This window comes from Lissotriton vulgaris, chromosome 11, assembly GCF_964263255.1.
Source record: "Lissotriton vulgaris chromosome 11, aLisVul1.2, whole genome shotgun sequence".
Classification (NCBI taxonomy): domain Eukaryota; kingdom Metazoa; phylum Chordata; class Amphibia; order Caudata; family Salamandridae; genus Lissotriton; species Lissotriton vulgaris.
Window position 1 is genome coordinate 367,851,639 of NC_141699.1, and position 16,465 is coordinate 367,868,103.

The following is a 16,465-nucleotide window of genomic DNA, read 5'->3' on the forward strand; positions in this document are numbered from 1 at the left end:
TCAAGACTGATTTGCATATGGCTGGGTCCAAACTGGAATGGCATGGTGAGCAAAAAAACGATGGAATCTGATAGAGACGTCTAGCTGCAGATTCCTTAACTTAGAATATCCCCAGGCTTCATACTGGAACCAGCAAATTTTCTGCAGCAGCTCGCTGAGGGGCGGCTCCGCCCGGCTTCGCCCTGACATTGTCCACTGACATGACATCAGCGGAGCCATATATGCCCCTCCAGGCGTGCTAACTTCAGATTTCTTCTTTTCCGTGTCCGAGCGCAGATCCTGGAAAACCAGCAGTTCCTTGGCCTTGTTTTTGGGCCTTCTCGACACCCTCTGTGTCGTGGCAAAAGTGTGCAATGCCTTTCCGGCTTTAAGGCTTGTGAAGCCTGTGCTCGTCAGATGTCTGGCACTGACCCGCACCTCATCTATATGTGGTGCCACGGCGTGTACCACAACTCCAAGGACTGTGACGCCTGTCAGAGGTTGAAACCTAAGTCCGTGAGGGAGCGTTGCATGAAATTGCTGGCCGTACTGAAGTGCAGTCCGGCTCCCTCCCGTCGCCGCTCTTCCTCTTGGGATCGGGCTTTTTCCCGAGTTCGCTCCCGCGACTGCCATGTGACAAAAGGTAAGCGTAAGCACAGGTGTCGCTTATGGAGGTCTTCCTCCAATGTCCATGCCGCTGCCACCCATTCCTCTCACACTGTGCCGGGTAAGGGCGCACGGCAGCCTCAACCTCCGTATCTTCCCTTTCTGGGTGATGGGGGAAAACGCGTGCTCAAATGGAGGCTTATACTAAGTCACTCCAGGCTTGTTTTGAGTCGCCCCCTCTCCCTGGTATGCCTTCGGGTCCCACAGAGGTAGCATGCACTCATGCCGGTTCTTCGTTTGTGGGCGTATTCGCGGCTGTGTGCGTTGACTCTGATTCCTGAGCAGACAACACCACCGAGCCAGGGTCCGGAGCACAGCCCTCCCCGTCAGTCAGCGCATAGCCCTGTGCGGTTTCCTGTGCCGACGACACCCGGGTTGATGTCAGGCACTCCACCAGGCTCGATGCTGGGCCTGGCACCTTGTGCTTCTTCCAGGCAGTTTGCAGTGGGATCGACACCGGTTAACGTCCCGGTCGAGGCCCCTGTGGTAGTCATCGACGTCCAGGTGACACCGATGCGGCGCTGATCAATGCCGGTTAAGGCGTCGATCACTTGTCAGTCGACTTGTGGGTCCCTGAGAAAGGTAGTGTAACGTTTAACAGGCTTACCTGGTTGCTCCAGACATGCCCTGACTCTCCATCGCTTGGGGAGTCACCAGGACCTTGTTGGTCCACACCGAAGGCTTTTTACTTTCACTGCGTGGGTTGCTGTTGCCAAGGCTTGTTGGTCTCTGATCTGGGCACCGACCCCTCGACATCCTTCGTGGGACAGCTCGCCTTCGGACTCTGGTCATCACTGACGTCTCCTGGTCCGCGTTGCAGCGGAGTCAAGCTTCACCTCATCGCACCTGAAACACCCGACATTGGTGGGCATTGGTCTATCATTCCCATGGTCACCCTGAAGTGACCCAGACTTTGTCCCCTCTGCTTTCAGGTTCTTCACATCGATGATCCAGGCTTGGATCACACCGGACACTTTTCCTTTCCACGGCAGCAGCACTTTGCAGCAACTCGCCATTGAAAACAGCGACGATCCCTGACAACATTTGACACCTATGCACCTGGCTTCCCTGGGTGAGGTAACACGAGTACTCTGATGCTCACATGGGTGCTGGCCTTAGAACCTTCTAAGTCTATAAAGGTTTGCTCCAAGTCCTCACCAAAGTGTCCCTAATCTTTAAAATGCCAACTGCGACTTTCCCTTAGGATTGTACGGAGCTCGCATCTGTGTTCTCACACTGTATGCGTCCCCTATGGGTCCCATGTGTCACTACCTTGGGTGGTTCCTTGGGGTCCCAGCGATTCTACGTGCTCTAGGCACTGTGTCTAGTCAAGTCGTGGTTCTTATACCACTTTCTTAATAAATGGTTTGGTCTCCCCCTTGGGCCCATTGTATATTTTGCTATTTACTTATGTTCTAGTGTGTTGATATTGTGTTTTTGCTCTCTAATCTCATAAAGGGGTTAGTAGAGAGTGTTTAATAATAAATACATATATTTTATACACCTGGTGTGGTTCTCCTTTCATTTGGTCATTCATGAGGTTATAATCTGATAAACCAAACTGCTTCACACTCCTTCAAGACTTGGCCTGAAGGCTGCTCTCCATAGTTACCACTAGGATAGCTTTCAATAAAGGTTGTCTTAAACCTAATCATCAATAAGGGTTGTTTTGACTGGTGCAAGGTGCCCACTATAACTAGTGGACAGAATATGCCAGGCCAACTTCTCACAATGGTGTGCAGCGGTTGGATTCAAGCTTGCTATTGCTTTACCAGATATGCTCATTGAGTGACTAACTGAAAACCACTATAGGTACTTAGGGGCATATAAAACAAGTCTAGAATAAAGTAAGTTCTACTGAACTTAGAGTTGGGTAAGTCAAGGGTGGAGCACACCCTTTCTCCAACTCAAGAGAGAGTTTAGTAATCCCACTAGGTTAGGTAGGTGCCTACACCACATAACACTAGTATGATGCTACCACTGACACCAAGTGAAGCTGACCGATACCGTCTAACTGTACGCAGGGGTACTGCTCACGAAATATCTTCTGGATCCAGTCAGATGCCTGGGGAAATTCAAAGGTGAGGAATTTGCGCCTAGATATTGTCTCTACCATATAAGGCATTACCGAAGTAAGTGATTTGTTTGTTAAGGCTAAGATATCAATGTTTCAGGCGAGAGCTGTTATTCCAGGCCTAATGGTTCAGAAAGTTTCTTGGTTGACTACCATCATGTATTCTGTTGGTGCCTCACACTCTGTGGCACATGCATGTCTTTCAATGGAATCTTCATCTGTAATGAGCCCAAAATTGGGAAAGACCCCCCAGACAAAATCTATATCGCTAGCGATGTGGACACCAATCTGACATGAAGCAAGCCATTTTGTGGGCATCCAAGGTAATACGTTCCCAAGTTAATTTTTGCACCCTGCCCTCAGCAATACAATCTTACCAGCCATGCTGTACACTCGAGTGTGTGGAAAAAGTAGGAGACAACTGATGTCAGCACACACAGGTGGCACCTATGTCCAGCTCCCTGTTACCATGCCTGGGGGTGTGTGGAGGAGAGAGCTGTTACGAAGGCTAGTGGCACTACCTGTCAAAATGTGGTAGCTATTACAGAAGTTTCTGGACCCAGACTACACCACGAGAGAATCATAAGGCAAGGACTCCTTGGTCAAATAAAGAATCGACCGGAAAGTGTGTAACCAAAGATAAGTAACTTTTTCATCACAGGCAACAACAGTGTATCCTTTGGAAAACACACACATTCACATGCATTCAAACAGGATTGTCAGGGCAAGGTTTGTTATCTATATTCTTTGCCAGAAAAATTTCAATCACACATTGATTCTTTTTTGTAGGTTTTTTATGGTGGTCTTGTCACTCTATCTGTGATAATGAGTGAACGGAACAGCCAAAACACGTGTTTCACCCCTTTACATGTCCATCCGGCCTGGGACTTTTTCAGGGCAGTTAGTGGATGTATCGTATATTCGGGATATACTCGGTCACTTAAAATCTTAGGATTCTCTAAATTTCGGGCATAATGCCGCTCTCGAAAGTGTGGTCCATCGATGTAGAGCCCTACATCGACAGACCACACTTTCGAGAGCGGCATTAGGCCCGAAATTTAGAGAATCCTAAGGTTTTATACGACCGAGTATATATTCCGAATATACGATACATCCACAAACCGCCATGAAGAAGCCCCAGGCTGGATGGCCGTGTAAAGGGATGAAACACGTGTTGGCTGTTCCGTTCACTCATTATCACAGATAGAGTGACAACACCACCATAAAAAAACTACAAAAAAGAATCAATGTGTGATTGGAATTTTTCCGCAAAGAATATAGATAACAAATCTTGCCCTGACAATCCTGCTTGAACCTTACTCACATTAGCGGGTCAGGGGGTTCCCCCTGTTAAGGGAAAGCACAAAAGAAGAAATGTATTGCTCAAATATACGGCGAGTAAGGGATCGGGACCTTTCACCCCTTAACTTCAATAAACATTCACATGCATTCACTCCGTCACCCAGGCCCCCCCACGCCCCCCACCTGCCAGAGGTGCAAAGGTTTCTAACTCTCCTATGGGAATTTGAACTTTAATTTCTTCTGAAACAAGTGGTTAATCGCCCCATGGGAACTATTTCATTTTTTAAGTGCAGCCTAATTAAATTAAGGGTTTACTCCATAGTGGGAGTTGGGTGGGGTGTGTACCCTGAAGGGCAAACATGTGCAGGATTCCCTGTGTGGTAGTGTATTGTTGCAGGTGCAGTGAGTTGTGTTTTCACCTAAAGGTGCAAAAATCCTTGCTGTGGTTCAGCATCCCTGCCTCCTGATCAAAGAGAGCAGACATGTGCTTCTTGCTTACCCCGGAGTACCCTGTTTGACTCAAGGTTGCTCAGGTTATTAGTTGTATGGCTCAAAAGACGTTGTTTTTTTCCCCCTCTTAGGAGGAAGACAACTATGACTGGTGGACCAAATTCCATGCTTCAATTGGTGATGAACGTAGAAGCGCAGATTACCTGGAAAAGGGATATGATACAGTAAAGGTGAGAGCAAGTACTATAAGCATTAAGGGCAAACCTTGGATCTTAAGGGACAGCACTGCGACCTGGCATTTTGATTATTTTGATCAAAAGGAGTCTGTTTTGAAGAAAGAAAGGTCTGACTTCAGACAAGAGGACTCAATTTGAGTTCTTAAAGTTCCATTTGAGGTTTCAATACTGTCCCTGGTGAAGTAATTATATTGTTTCAAAAAGAAAGATATGTAATTGTTGTGAAAAATACTTCTGTTATGTGGTATGTGTTTGGGCGGTTCTCTGCATGAAACAATCGTTATTTATGCCCTGAGGTACACAAATCAAGTGGGATACCTGCTCAGTGTGTTTTTCTAACAGATTCTAAAGTAACATGGGAATGTTGCTCATGCAGCACATGTTGAAGCATCCTCCACACAGTTTCACAGTTAATTTATGTTATGTTACTTGGCGCTTTGCTTGGTAAAGCAGACTATATTAAAGAGAATATTTACCGCATAGTCAGGAGTTTTATTTTTTACAAAACTCCTTTTTTATTGTGTCATCAGATAAAATAATCTCATATGTTGCAAAGGAGCAGAAGTATAAATCAATCAGTATAATAATTTCTGAGCAGGTGACTTCTATATAGTATTTGTAATACAAGGAAATAGTCAATTTGGGTCTGTAAACAACTACCTCTAACTTGACAAACAATTGTATCTTGTACCGCATAGCAAACCCCTGGTCATACCCATCAAGCCCATCCATGTGGGCCATGTTCCGGTGTTACAACATTATTGTCCTGTGATATATCCCTATGTTTTCAACTTCTGCTGGTTGTGGCAGGGGCGGTTCCAGTAGGAGACCCCTGAAATCAGCCCATTGTTTCCATATTTTAAAGTGCTTCTGCAGGCACCCCCGCTTTAAATATAGGCTGTTCCTGGCCCATACACCAGTCAAGGCCAGCCATCCAGGCACCTAATTTAGACGGAGACGGATCTTTCCATGCCCTCGCTATATCTCTTTTTGCTAGAGTGAACCCGAGGAATAATAAATGTCTTTTGTAGATATTCCCCCACAATTTCGTCTGTGATATGCAATAAAACAAGCTTAGGAGAGAGAGGTATGTCCAAACCCAGCACTTCTGATAAGCAGCAATATCTCCCCTCCCAAATCTATCCAGTGTGGTACAACCCCAAGTTATGTGGTATAGTCAGGATTTTAAGGACTTTCGAAAGCATAAAAGGCCAGAGGTTTTCCGTTGGGTCATTGGAAATGTGTTCCACATCAGTGCAACTGCTATAGAAAAGTACCATCTCCAGGGAGGTATCAGAGGATCTCAGATTACAATTGTGGACATCGAAGGAAAATTAATTTTTGAGCTAGCCAGGTCCAGACCCATACAATTCTCTGTGAAGAAGACACAAAGATTCAAAACTAATTTGTCTACTCAGAGATGGCCAATAAAGGTAGTGTAAAGCAGCAGAGGTGAACAAGCACTGAAGTGAAGTAAACACTGAGCATGATTCAAGGAGGCTTACCGTTAACAGGGTGGGGGGTCAGGGGAGGGCAGCAAATTACGTCACTAACTAGAGACAATGCCTAAAACGTGCTTCGAAAGATACCGAGAACAAATGTGACTGACCACCACGGGAGAGACTGTACCACAGCACGTACTCGAAGTGTTTCCTTTGGCAACACCTTTCACACCTGTGAAGCCAATTAAATATATTCGGTCTACTTGTAATAAACTGTCTGTAGGTTCAGCTCTGGGAGAGGTTGTTGTTCCCTGCAGTCAAAGGAGGTCAAAAGAAGCAAGCTCTTCCAATACACGGCGCACCGAAATTCACCCAAAGTACGACATACCTGAAGGGACACAAAACCTATGTTTGTGTGTGTGTTACGTTTCCCTCTAGAAACTCACGTCAGGACCGAGAGTCCTCCGAGGCCGGGAAACGCCCAGTCAAGTGATCTGAACCCAGTGCTGGGGTCGCGGCAGAATGTTTATTTAAAATAGAAATAGAGCTGAAAGCCTCCACTTGAGGGCACTTAATTGCTTGGCCGGGGAGGTGCCCTGTGATGGGCCAGCAGCCCCATCCAGGACGGGTACAGTGCTTAAAAGCACCCCCCCCCCCCCTCAGTGCACCCTAAACCTGGATCAATTTCTTCGAAAGCGCACACATTAATCACCAAGGCAGCGAGGAAAGGGGGAGACGGGGGGGGGGGGAGGGGGTAGGGGGGAAGAGGTTGCGGGAGCAGCAGCGGCGGTGGGGAAAACGGGCGAAAAAGGAGGAACCGTGGCTTAGCTAGGGGGGCAGTCCGCCCCAGGCTGCATTTACAAGGTGCGCTTGCTCTTCACACGGGGGCCGCGTGGCACTGGCGGCTGCCTTTATAATTTATTTGGGGACACGCAAATTCTATAATAAAATCTCAAACAGCCTGGATGGAGGTGTGCAATGCCTCCGAGCCTCCTACCATTACAGCTGGGGCAGGGTGCAGGCTGATTACAATTAAAGGCTGGCGCCGTCACATCCTGCTGCCAACGGCGGGGAGTTTGGTTTGGAAGGAAGCAGCACGGAGAGACTGTTTATCGCCGGAGCCGGCGCTGTAATTATGGCGCTCGAAGAACTGCCTTCTGCTTGTCCAGGCTGGGCTGTCAAAAATCGCCCCATGGAATTGTTAAATTATAGGCTGAGCGTGCCTCTCACTCTGGTACAGTGCAAGCGAACGTCCAGTGCCGGCTCGGTATACCGTCAGGGTTCAGCAACAGGGCACAGCTGACCCCTGGAGTACGTCCTGCGAGATCAAGACTGCGGTAAGAGATCGGTGTGTGTGTCCTTGTCTGTGGGCCACTGACTTATAAAGTAACTCAAACTGTTCTCCAGTGGCAGGCCGCAGGCACAGAGGACGGCACCTCTGCCAGTCCGACATATCAGCGGCAACACGACGAGCACCCATGCCTTGCAAGTCTATAAAATAAAAAACCTTAGACCTGCCGCTCCTGTAAAGAGCTCCCCTACCTTTAGAATGTGGATCCAACTTCAGCTTTTCATGAAAATGCATTGTTTTGCATGAATGCATGTCAGCAGGAAATTGATGTTTTTAACCACGTCAGATAAATGTTGCATATTAAATGCGTAGCATCTGTAACTTTCTTTCGGTTTCATCTTGGCAGCGAGGAAAGGGGGAGACCGGTCCAATTAGTGCTTGGAGACGCCGGTGAGAAGACGGTGGGCGCACACCAATTAGGGTCGGCACTCAATGGGCCTCTGTGGGCTCAGGCGCCAGGGGTGCAAGCAGGGGAGAGCCGGGGTGATTAACCGTCCTCAGGGCGCACAGGCAACTCTGAAAAGGCAACAGTGAAGGAGAAAAACACAAGAGGCAGGAGAGAAAGAAAACAAGACGGACGGACAGGGGAGGGGGGAGGAGAAATGCGACACGGCGGGAAGGGGAGGGGGCGTAGCGGGTTAATTAAATTAAACAAACAAACAAGACGGACGGACGGAGGAGAGGGGAGGGGGGAGGAGAAATGCGACACGACGGGAAGGGGAGGGGGCGGAGCGGGTAAACAAAGACGGACGTGCACAAGCTTTTAAGCTCAATGCGCATTGAGCTTAAAAGTCACGGGCACTGCAAGGAATCGCCACGATTCCTTGCAGTGTGGATAAAGAGCGGATAAGTCCCAATACTCTCGCCTTGCTCGATGCGCATGCGCATCGACAGGCGAGACCTAAAAATACCAGGATAAACCCAGAATGAGCCTCCCCACTTCATTTTGAATCCTCTGAAGTTGTGTTAGCAATCAAACAGGTGCACCTAGATAAAAAGCCGGCGACTGAACCACTACTGAGAGCACCACTCAACTGAGAATTTTTCTCATCACTCTTAACAAGAAAAAGCAGGTATAAGTGAGATGGTTAACCTTTTTTCAAGAGTGAGCTTGTCATCCATCAAAAAGCTATGATCCTTAACTGCATCTACCAGGAGTGCTAGCCAGAAACGAGGTCCAGAAATCTGATAGAAAAGGACAGATTTAATAATTGTCTCTGATCCACAAAGCCTCTCTTTTATCCATAGTGAATTTTTGGGTGTTCTTCCCTTAGGCTTAGCAGTAACATCAGACATGCATGTTGAAAAGTCTCAAAAGATGCATTGACTGATTGATTTACAGCGACGATCAGCTGGTATCATTAGCGTAATATATGCAGTTCAGCCTCAAAAGATTTATCCAGTTTCCTACAAGAATGTTTCTATTCAAACCAATCTTGGGCAAGCAGAAAGTATGTGAAAAGCATTTTGCGAGAAAGTAATTTTGTGAGATATGCAAAACCCAATAATTTGAATTTACACAAGATTACACTAGCTGAATGAAAATTACAAACAGGCTCCAGTCTGATTTTTCCTCATACTCACTTTCACTATCATGCCCATCATAGGACTTAGACTAGTCTAATATTGTACTGTCCTCACTTTCAAGGCTTTACCTGCTTTTGGAGGCATAAGAGGACTTCACCGAATTTCCCCTCTGATCACTTTTGATTTATGATCATGTATCTGCTGCGTGCCCTGTTAATTGTCTTGTTGTCTTCTGTAAGTCTCCCTGAGCTCCCAGGTGGCAGCTTGTGCTTGGAGCGCTGTGCAAAAGCTATAAATAATATCAAACATAGTGCCAGTGAAGATGCTCTCATCTTTGGTTAGCTGGAACAATTGAATTTCAAGGGTGACGCTTCTTTATATTGGGTTTCGTATCTTTACACCTAATGTCCAATACGAGTTAGCTGCTGTGGATCCGTTTTTAGGTTTCGCCTACACATGGTTTGTGCTGTGCTTGTGAAATCTATTGTATTTAAAATAAATCTTAAAAGGGACTTTCATCCCTTACTTCCCTTGCTTTTCATTGGTTCATGTGCTTGCCACATACTTTTCCTGCATTTCTATTCACTGTAGCATTTGTCCTGCATTTAACAATGCTCGTTTCTCTTTTGCTTCTTTTATCAATTCCCTGTCACCAAAGTCCTATTTCCCTTTACTTTTCATGTTTGCTTACTGTAGAGTTTGTTTTTAGGTTTCGCCTGCACAGCTATTGCGCTGTGCTTGTGAAATCTATGGTATTTAATATAAATCTTAAAAGGGACTTTTATCCGGCCTCCTTACTTTCTTTGCTTTTTATTGGTTCATGTGTTTGCCACTTACTTTTCTTGCATTTCTATTGGCTGCAACATTTTTTTCCTGAATTTACCAATGCTTGTTTCACGTTTGCTTCCCTTATCAGTTTCCCGTCACCAAAGTCCTGTTTCCCTCCGCATTTCATATTTGCATACTGTACATTTCATTTTTTTTACAATCTTGCACCCTTCCCTACTCCACCGCTTCCCCAGGGGGAACAGCTTAATCTCCTGTGCTGCCCCAACCACAGATTTTTATCTACACCTTTGAAGGCCACTTTGGCTCTTTGTCTTTCTGAACAGTGTGTGCATTTAACAGCGCCTACTTGCTTAATAGCCCCCCACATCACATTTAGATGCCAGAGGGAAGATTAAGTGATTTGCCAAGATTCACTGGATGTTGAGCCGATGCTGAAGCTCAAACATGAATCCCCAGCTGCTAAGTCGGCAGCTCTGACTGCTGGACCAAGTCCCATCACTCTGGGGAATCGAAATTTGCCTAGCATCGTAAAGGTAAGTTTCATTTCTATTAAGGACACGGAGGCGAGGATTATGCCATGCACCTTCTTCGCTGTTTATTACACAAAATCACAGCAGTCAAAAAGTAGTACTCACACAAGTTCAAAATCCCAGAACAAGGATAAGGCTTGCAAGTATATCCAAGAAAAAACAGATTTGAATGCATGTACAAACTACAAATCCCATGAACACAGTCCAACAGGTTATCTCAGAACAGTCCTTCTCTAGTGTCCATGACGGGGAGGTAGGACGCTCCTCCTGTGACCACTTCCTCTTTTTTCGCGCGAGCCACGCCTTGGTCTCACTGGTCTTCCTTCGAACCATCATTTCCTGATAAAAAACATACAAAGCGTCAGCCGTGCCAGACAGACACTGTACACTCAAACAAGAAAGCTGACCTTAAAACTTTAACAGGTACATCCATGAAAGGATTTTGCGATCGCAAACGGTGCGAATCGCAAAAATCGTCCGTTTGCGATCGCAAAATCTGCTTTGGAATGTATGAAGGGTGAAGGCCCTCGCTATTTGAGAATTCGCAAATATTTGCGAATACTCAAATTGCGATTGCATTTAAGGAATCGCATTTTGCTATTCCTTAAATGCAATGCATGAAACTTTAAAAAATTGTGATTTTGCAATTAGGGGGAGCAAATTACCATGAGGTTGAACCTCATGGTAATTTGCGAAAAAAAGTTTCATGTTGTGCACACACATGCCCTTAGGGCATGTGTGTGCACAACATATGTGCACAGATTGATTTCAGGGGTGCAACAGGGTGTCCTTTGGACACCCCTGCAACATTGAAATCGCATTCTCAATTTGCAATTCGCTAATTGCGAATCGCAAATTTAGAATGTCTTCCCATTCATTCCTATGGGCCTCTAGGCCCATAGGAATGAATGGGGAGGTATTCCTTAATTGCGACTCGCAATTTGCGAGTCGCAATTGAGGAAGCAATTTGCGAGTCGCAATTAAGGAATATTAAGAAATCGCAATTTATTTAGCGATTTCTTGATGCATTGCTTTTTGCAATTCCTTATTTGCGATTCCTTATTTTTCGCAATTAAGGAATCACAAAAAGCTATATTGATGCATGTACCTGTAAGTCCATCAACATTGTATCGGAAAACCTGACTACTTACTGTAGTACGGGCGGGATCGCATCCGCAGGTGGCCGGGAGGGATAATCCTCGCCTCTGTGTCCTTAATAGAATTGAAACTTACCTTTACGATGCTAGGCAAATTTCGATTCTATGTCAGGACCGGAGGCTTCAGATTATGCTAGTTTAAAGCTTACTCACCACCAAATGCGCAATATCCACCACCGGCTTAAAATAGAACCTCTTAAATGTAGAATCTGAGGACCAGTCCGCAGCGCGCATCAGATCCTGCAAGCGGGCTCCCAAACGTGAAAGCCTTAGAAGCCATGGCCCCTCTAGCCGAGTGGGCACCGAACAGTTTCATATCAATACCTGCTTCCTGCATGACCCACCTCACCCATCTGGCGATGGTGGGAGAAGAAACAGCCTTGTGTGGCTTTCGTAAAGCAATCAGTAGCTGTCGTTCGCCCGGAGGGCGAAGTTCAAGGGTCAAGTCCTCGTATGCCTTTAAACATTGGACCACACACAGTTTGGGAACGTCCACAAATGCTGGGTAAGAAATCGACCTTGACGCACACTTTGTGCGACGTCCCAAAGTAAATGTTACCCCCTCCGGGGAAAAAAACAGCGCTGACATGTCCAAGGCTCGTACGTCCGAAACTCGTCGACAGGACACTAGACACAAAAGCATAGCCAATTTTGCCGACAGTTCCCTCAAAGATAAATACTTATTCGGCTGCCAAGATCACAAAAGGTTCAGGACCACATTAACGTCCCAGAGAACCGAGTAGCATGGTTCCCGGGGCAAGGATAGACGAATACCTCTCAAGAGCCTACAGACAACGGGATGTTCTCCAACCGGCGCCCCATCCACCGGCTGCAGAGATCGCTGACCGCATAGCATTGATAGTGCGTTAAGCTAAGCCGGCTGCGGCCGATTCCGCTAGAAAATTCACCACCGGAACGACAAATGTGCCCAGGAGATCCAAGTGTCGTCGAAGACACCAACTGGTCATTTGCGCCAGGTGGAGCGCTAACGTTTCTCTGTGCTTCCTGCCCAGGCTTTCAACAAGAAATCCTCAGCTGATCTCGAAAGGCCCGGGAGCGACCAGCGTTGCCTGAAAGCCGCCATGCCATGAGGTGGAGAGAGCTGTGCGTTATCAGATGATGGTGATCCCCGTCCGCATTGAGAAGAAGATGCTGAAACCGGGGGAGTAGGATTGGAGAATCCCAAGAAAGTTCCTGAAGAACTGGAAACCAGACTTGAGACCTCCACAAGGGTGTCACCATGACCACCTCCGTTTCCTGATGGCGAAGCCGGGCCGCCGCCCTCACCACCATCGAAAAAGGCGGGAAGGCATAAGCTCTTCCCCGACTCCAATCCTGGAGGAAGGCATCCGTGACCTCCGCGAGAGGGTCCGGCCTCCAGCTGAAAAAAACGAGGCAGCTGGTGGTCCAGGCGTGACGCAAAAAGGTCCACCGAGAACGGGCCCCAAAAATCGTTCATCAATCTGAAAATCTCCTTGTCCAGCCTTCACTGGCTGGAATCCCACAAGTGTCAGGAGTGCCAATCCGCAACCTGGTTGGCTTGGCCTGGCAAGTATTCCGCAGTCACGGACACATGGTGCGCCAGGCAGTAATCCCAAAAATCCTTTGTCAAATCCGCTAGGGCTTTGGAACGAGGACCGCCCAGATGGTTGACGTACCAGACCACTGAGACGTTGTCCATCTGAAGTAGAACGCAGGAGCGAGCTGAATCCTTGGTCCAACAGCGTACCGCAAAGGACCCCGCCAGAAGCTCCAAGCAATTTATGTGTAGCATTTGCTCCTCTGACGACCAGGCACCGCCTGTGGAAAAATCTCCACAACGGGCACTCCAGCCGGCTCTGCTGGCATCGGACTCTATCACCAAGTCCGGGACCGGACCGAAGATCGCTCGGCCGTTCCAGGCCTCCATATGGGCCAGCCACCAGGCCATTTCCTCCTTCACCTCGACCAAAAGGGGAACCAACTGGTCGTATGACAGGCCCCGCCTGAGATGATGCTCCCTGAGGCGTAGTAGAGCTCGGTAATAGGGGGGCCCTGGGAAGATTGCCTGGATGGAGGAGGAGATCAGTCCTACCACCTGGGCAATCTGACGGAGAGATGTGTGGGATCTCGAAATCGTTTGACGCAGGATGTGGCAAATTTTCCCCACCTTCCTGGGCGGTAGGCTCAAAGTAGCTTAAACTGAGTCCACCGTAAACCCCAGAAACACCACTGACTGTGAGGGAGAGAGGAGGGACTTGTCCCTGTTGATGATACATCCCAAACCCTGAAGGAGGGATACCGTTTGCTGAAGCTGCAGGCTCAACTTCCTGGGGCATTGAGCCATCAGCAAGATGTCATCCAAGTGGACAATCATCCGGATACCTTGGCTTCGTAAAAACTCCACCGCGGGATGGAGAAGCTTGGTGTAGCACCAAGGAGCCGAAGAAAGTCCGAACGAAGGGCGGTGAACTGAAACACCTGGCCCCCCCAAAGAAATTGGAGGAAACAACGATGCGGAGGATGGATAGGAACCACCAGATACGCATCCTTGAGGTCCAAGCGGACCATCCAGTCGTTCTGGAGTAGCACGTCCCGCAGAAGATGGATACCCTCCACCTTGAAATGCCGGTAAACCAACCACCCGTTGAACTCCTTGAGGTTGATTACCGGTCGTTGTCCCCCATCCGCCTTTTCCACCAGAAATAGGTTGCTCAAGAACCCGGCAGGGTGGCGTACCGAATGACAAATGGCCCCTTTACGAAGCAAGTCCGAGACCTCTTCGTCGACCAGGAGCGTATCGGCCTGAGAGAAAACAATAGGGTGTGGGTGTCTGTCTCGAAAAGGGCGATCGTAAAACTCTATGCGAAAGCCGCATACCGTCTGCAAGACCCATGCGTCTGACGTGATCGCTGCCCAAGCTTCCAGAAACAAAGCTATGCGCCCCCCAATGCGGACTTGATCCGCCGGTATGACACTCACCGTTTGAAATGTTTCCAGCGGTGTTCTTAAATCCACCTCGACCTCGGAAGCGCTGACCTCTGGTAGGGTAGAAGTTATTGAAGTTCACTGAGGTGGTATATTGACCTCGCCCGGAGCCTTGATTTTTGATAAGAAACTGTTGACCACCACGGCTGGGCGCGCGGCCCCCACTGCAACCGGCCCCCCGGGAGAAACACTGCCGGAAGACTTTCTTAATGCTCGATTGAGCTCTATCTAGGGACGTAAACATGGAGACGAACTTCCCTAATTCCTTAATAAAAGGATCTCCGGGGGAGGAGCTTCGCCGGCGATCAAGATGGCCGCGTGAGCTCGGAGCTCCGAAGACCTCCCGATCCTCCGCAATAATCCTGATGCCTATCCTGTCCCACAATTGTGGGAATCGACTGCTAAGTGGGTCCTGATGCGGCGCCCGCTTTCGGAGTGAAAATCGGACATTCCTGGCCTTCGTTAGCTCGACGGACCTCGGAGGCTCCGCCCGTGTCATTGGCGACTGTCGAGGTGTACAGCGGTGCTTCCACATGGACACTTCTTTGTCTGCGCTTGGTCCTCCCGATGCGTGACTCTGGTATCTGAACGCCCTGCTACTCGGCCGGAGTACCGGACCCTGGTAACATCATCGTGTGTGTAGCGCACCTTCCACTGGGCTTCTTTGCCCCTGCTGATCATCTGGTCTGGGTGTGCCAACATGGCGGGCAGAGGGGACCCGGACAAAGGCAAGTCCCAACGGGTCAACAGAAAACCGTCCCAGTCCCAATCCACTATTCCAGAGCGATTCTCCCAGTCGAAAGGCTCGCCGGTACTGGCGGGCCGTACTATAGACTCGAACAGGGATGGATCACCGGAGGATTCTGAGATAACGCTTCGGGACGTTATGGGAGCGATCACGGGAGTACAATCGGAAATGCACACTCTCCGAGAGGAACTGTCCAGCAAGGTCGACTCCCTGAAGATTGAGTTGAACCTTATCAGGACTGACCTCGGGAAAACCAACGACCGGGTCAAATCGTTGGATCTCAAGACGACTAGCCTGATCACTGATGTGTCTGATATCCAGACGGAGGTGCGCGACCTGAAACTGGCGAACGGAATGCTGGCGCGCCGACTGGACGATTTCGAAGGCCATGCGCGGCGCCAGAACGTCCGCATTACTGGGGTACCGGAGAAGGCCGAGGAGGACTCGGCTGAACTTTTTGTGGAGGACCTGGTGCTTAAGAACTTGGCGCCCGGGGGCCTGAGTAAGTTCTTCTCGGTGGAACGGGCTCACAGGATACCGGGGGGACCGCCGAAGTCGGGCGCCTTCCCTCGCCCTATCATCGCACGGCTCTTTAACTATAGGGACAGAGACGCTATCCTGCAGGCATCGAGGACCGCGGGCCCTCTGCGTTTCCAGAACTCTGATGTGAACTTCTTTCCGGACTTCACTCAGGCCGTGCAGAAAAAACGTCAGAGCTTTGCCGGGGTGAAACGGCGACTGAGAGAAATGGGCCTGCGGTACTCCATGCTCTACCCTGCCAAGCTCCGCATCGAACGTGACCACCGGACTTTGTTTTTTGACTTTCCAGATGAGGTGGGACACTGGCTGGATACCCTGCCCCAGGAGCGACACGAACCGGCTGACCAGACGGAGGAGGCCACCGGGGGCGCTGAAGCGCAGGAATGATGGTTCATCGTTTGACTTTCCGCGAGCTGAGTGACCGTATGGGACTTCAACTTCAGACACTGCTGCTATTGGTTTTGACTCTTTTTGTTAATAATATGGGGGATGACGGGGGTGATAGGATGTCTCCTTTCTCCTCTGTGGGCTTCTTGTAGATTAGTTAAGGGGCGACAGGCACACTGCTAGTTGGGGTGGATTATAGTCTAATGCAGGGGTGCAGGGTGGGGGGTAGTTGGGGTGTGTTTTTTCAACTTCTTTTTCCGACTTCTTCTTTGTTCTGGCTGAGGGTTCATTGGACTGCTATGTCGCTGTGGTGGGCGCCA

At 48.7% G+C, this 16,465-nt stretch overlaps 1 protein-coding gene across 1 annotated transcript in view; it reads left to right on the top strand.

Annotated features, from left to right (window-relative positions):
* LOC147679786 (myoferlin-like) overlaps positions 1–16,465 on the top strand; it is a 3,853,508-nt gene that overhangs the window by 2,458,743 nt on the left and 1,378,300 nt on the right. The window contains exon 17 of the mRNA XM_086943347.1: positions 4,603–4,701. Coding sequence (XP_086799473.1) covers positions 4,603–4,701 — 99 coding nt within the window. The remainder of the gene's footprint in view (positions 1–4,602; positions 4,702–16,465) is intronic.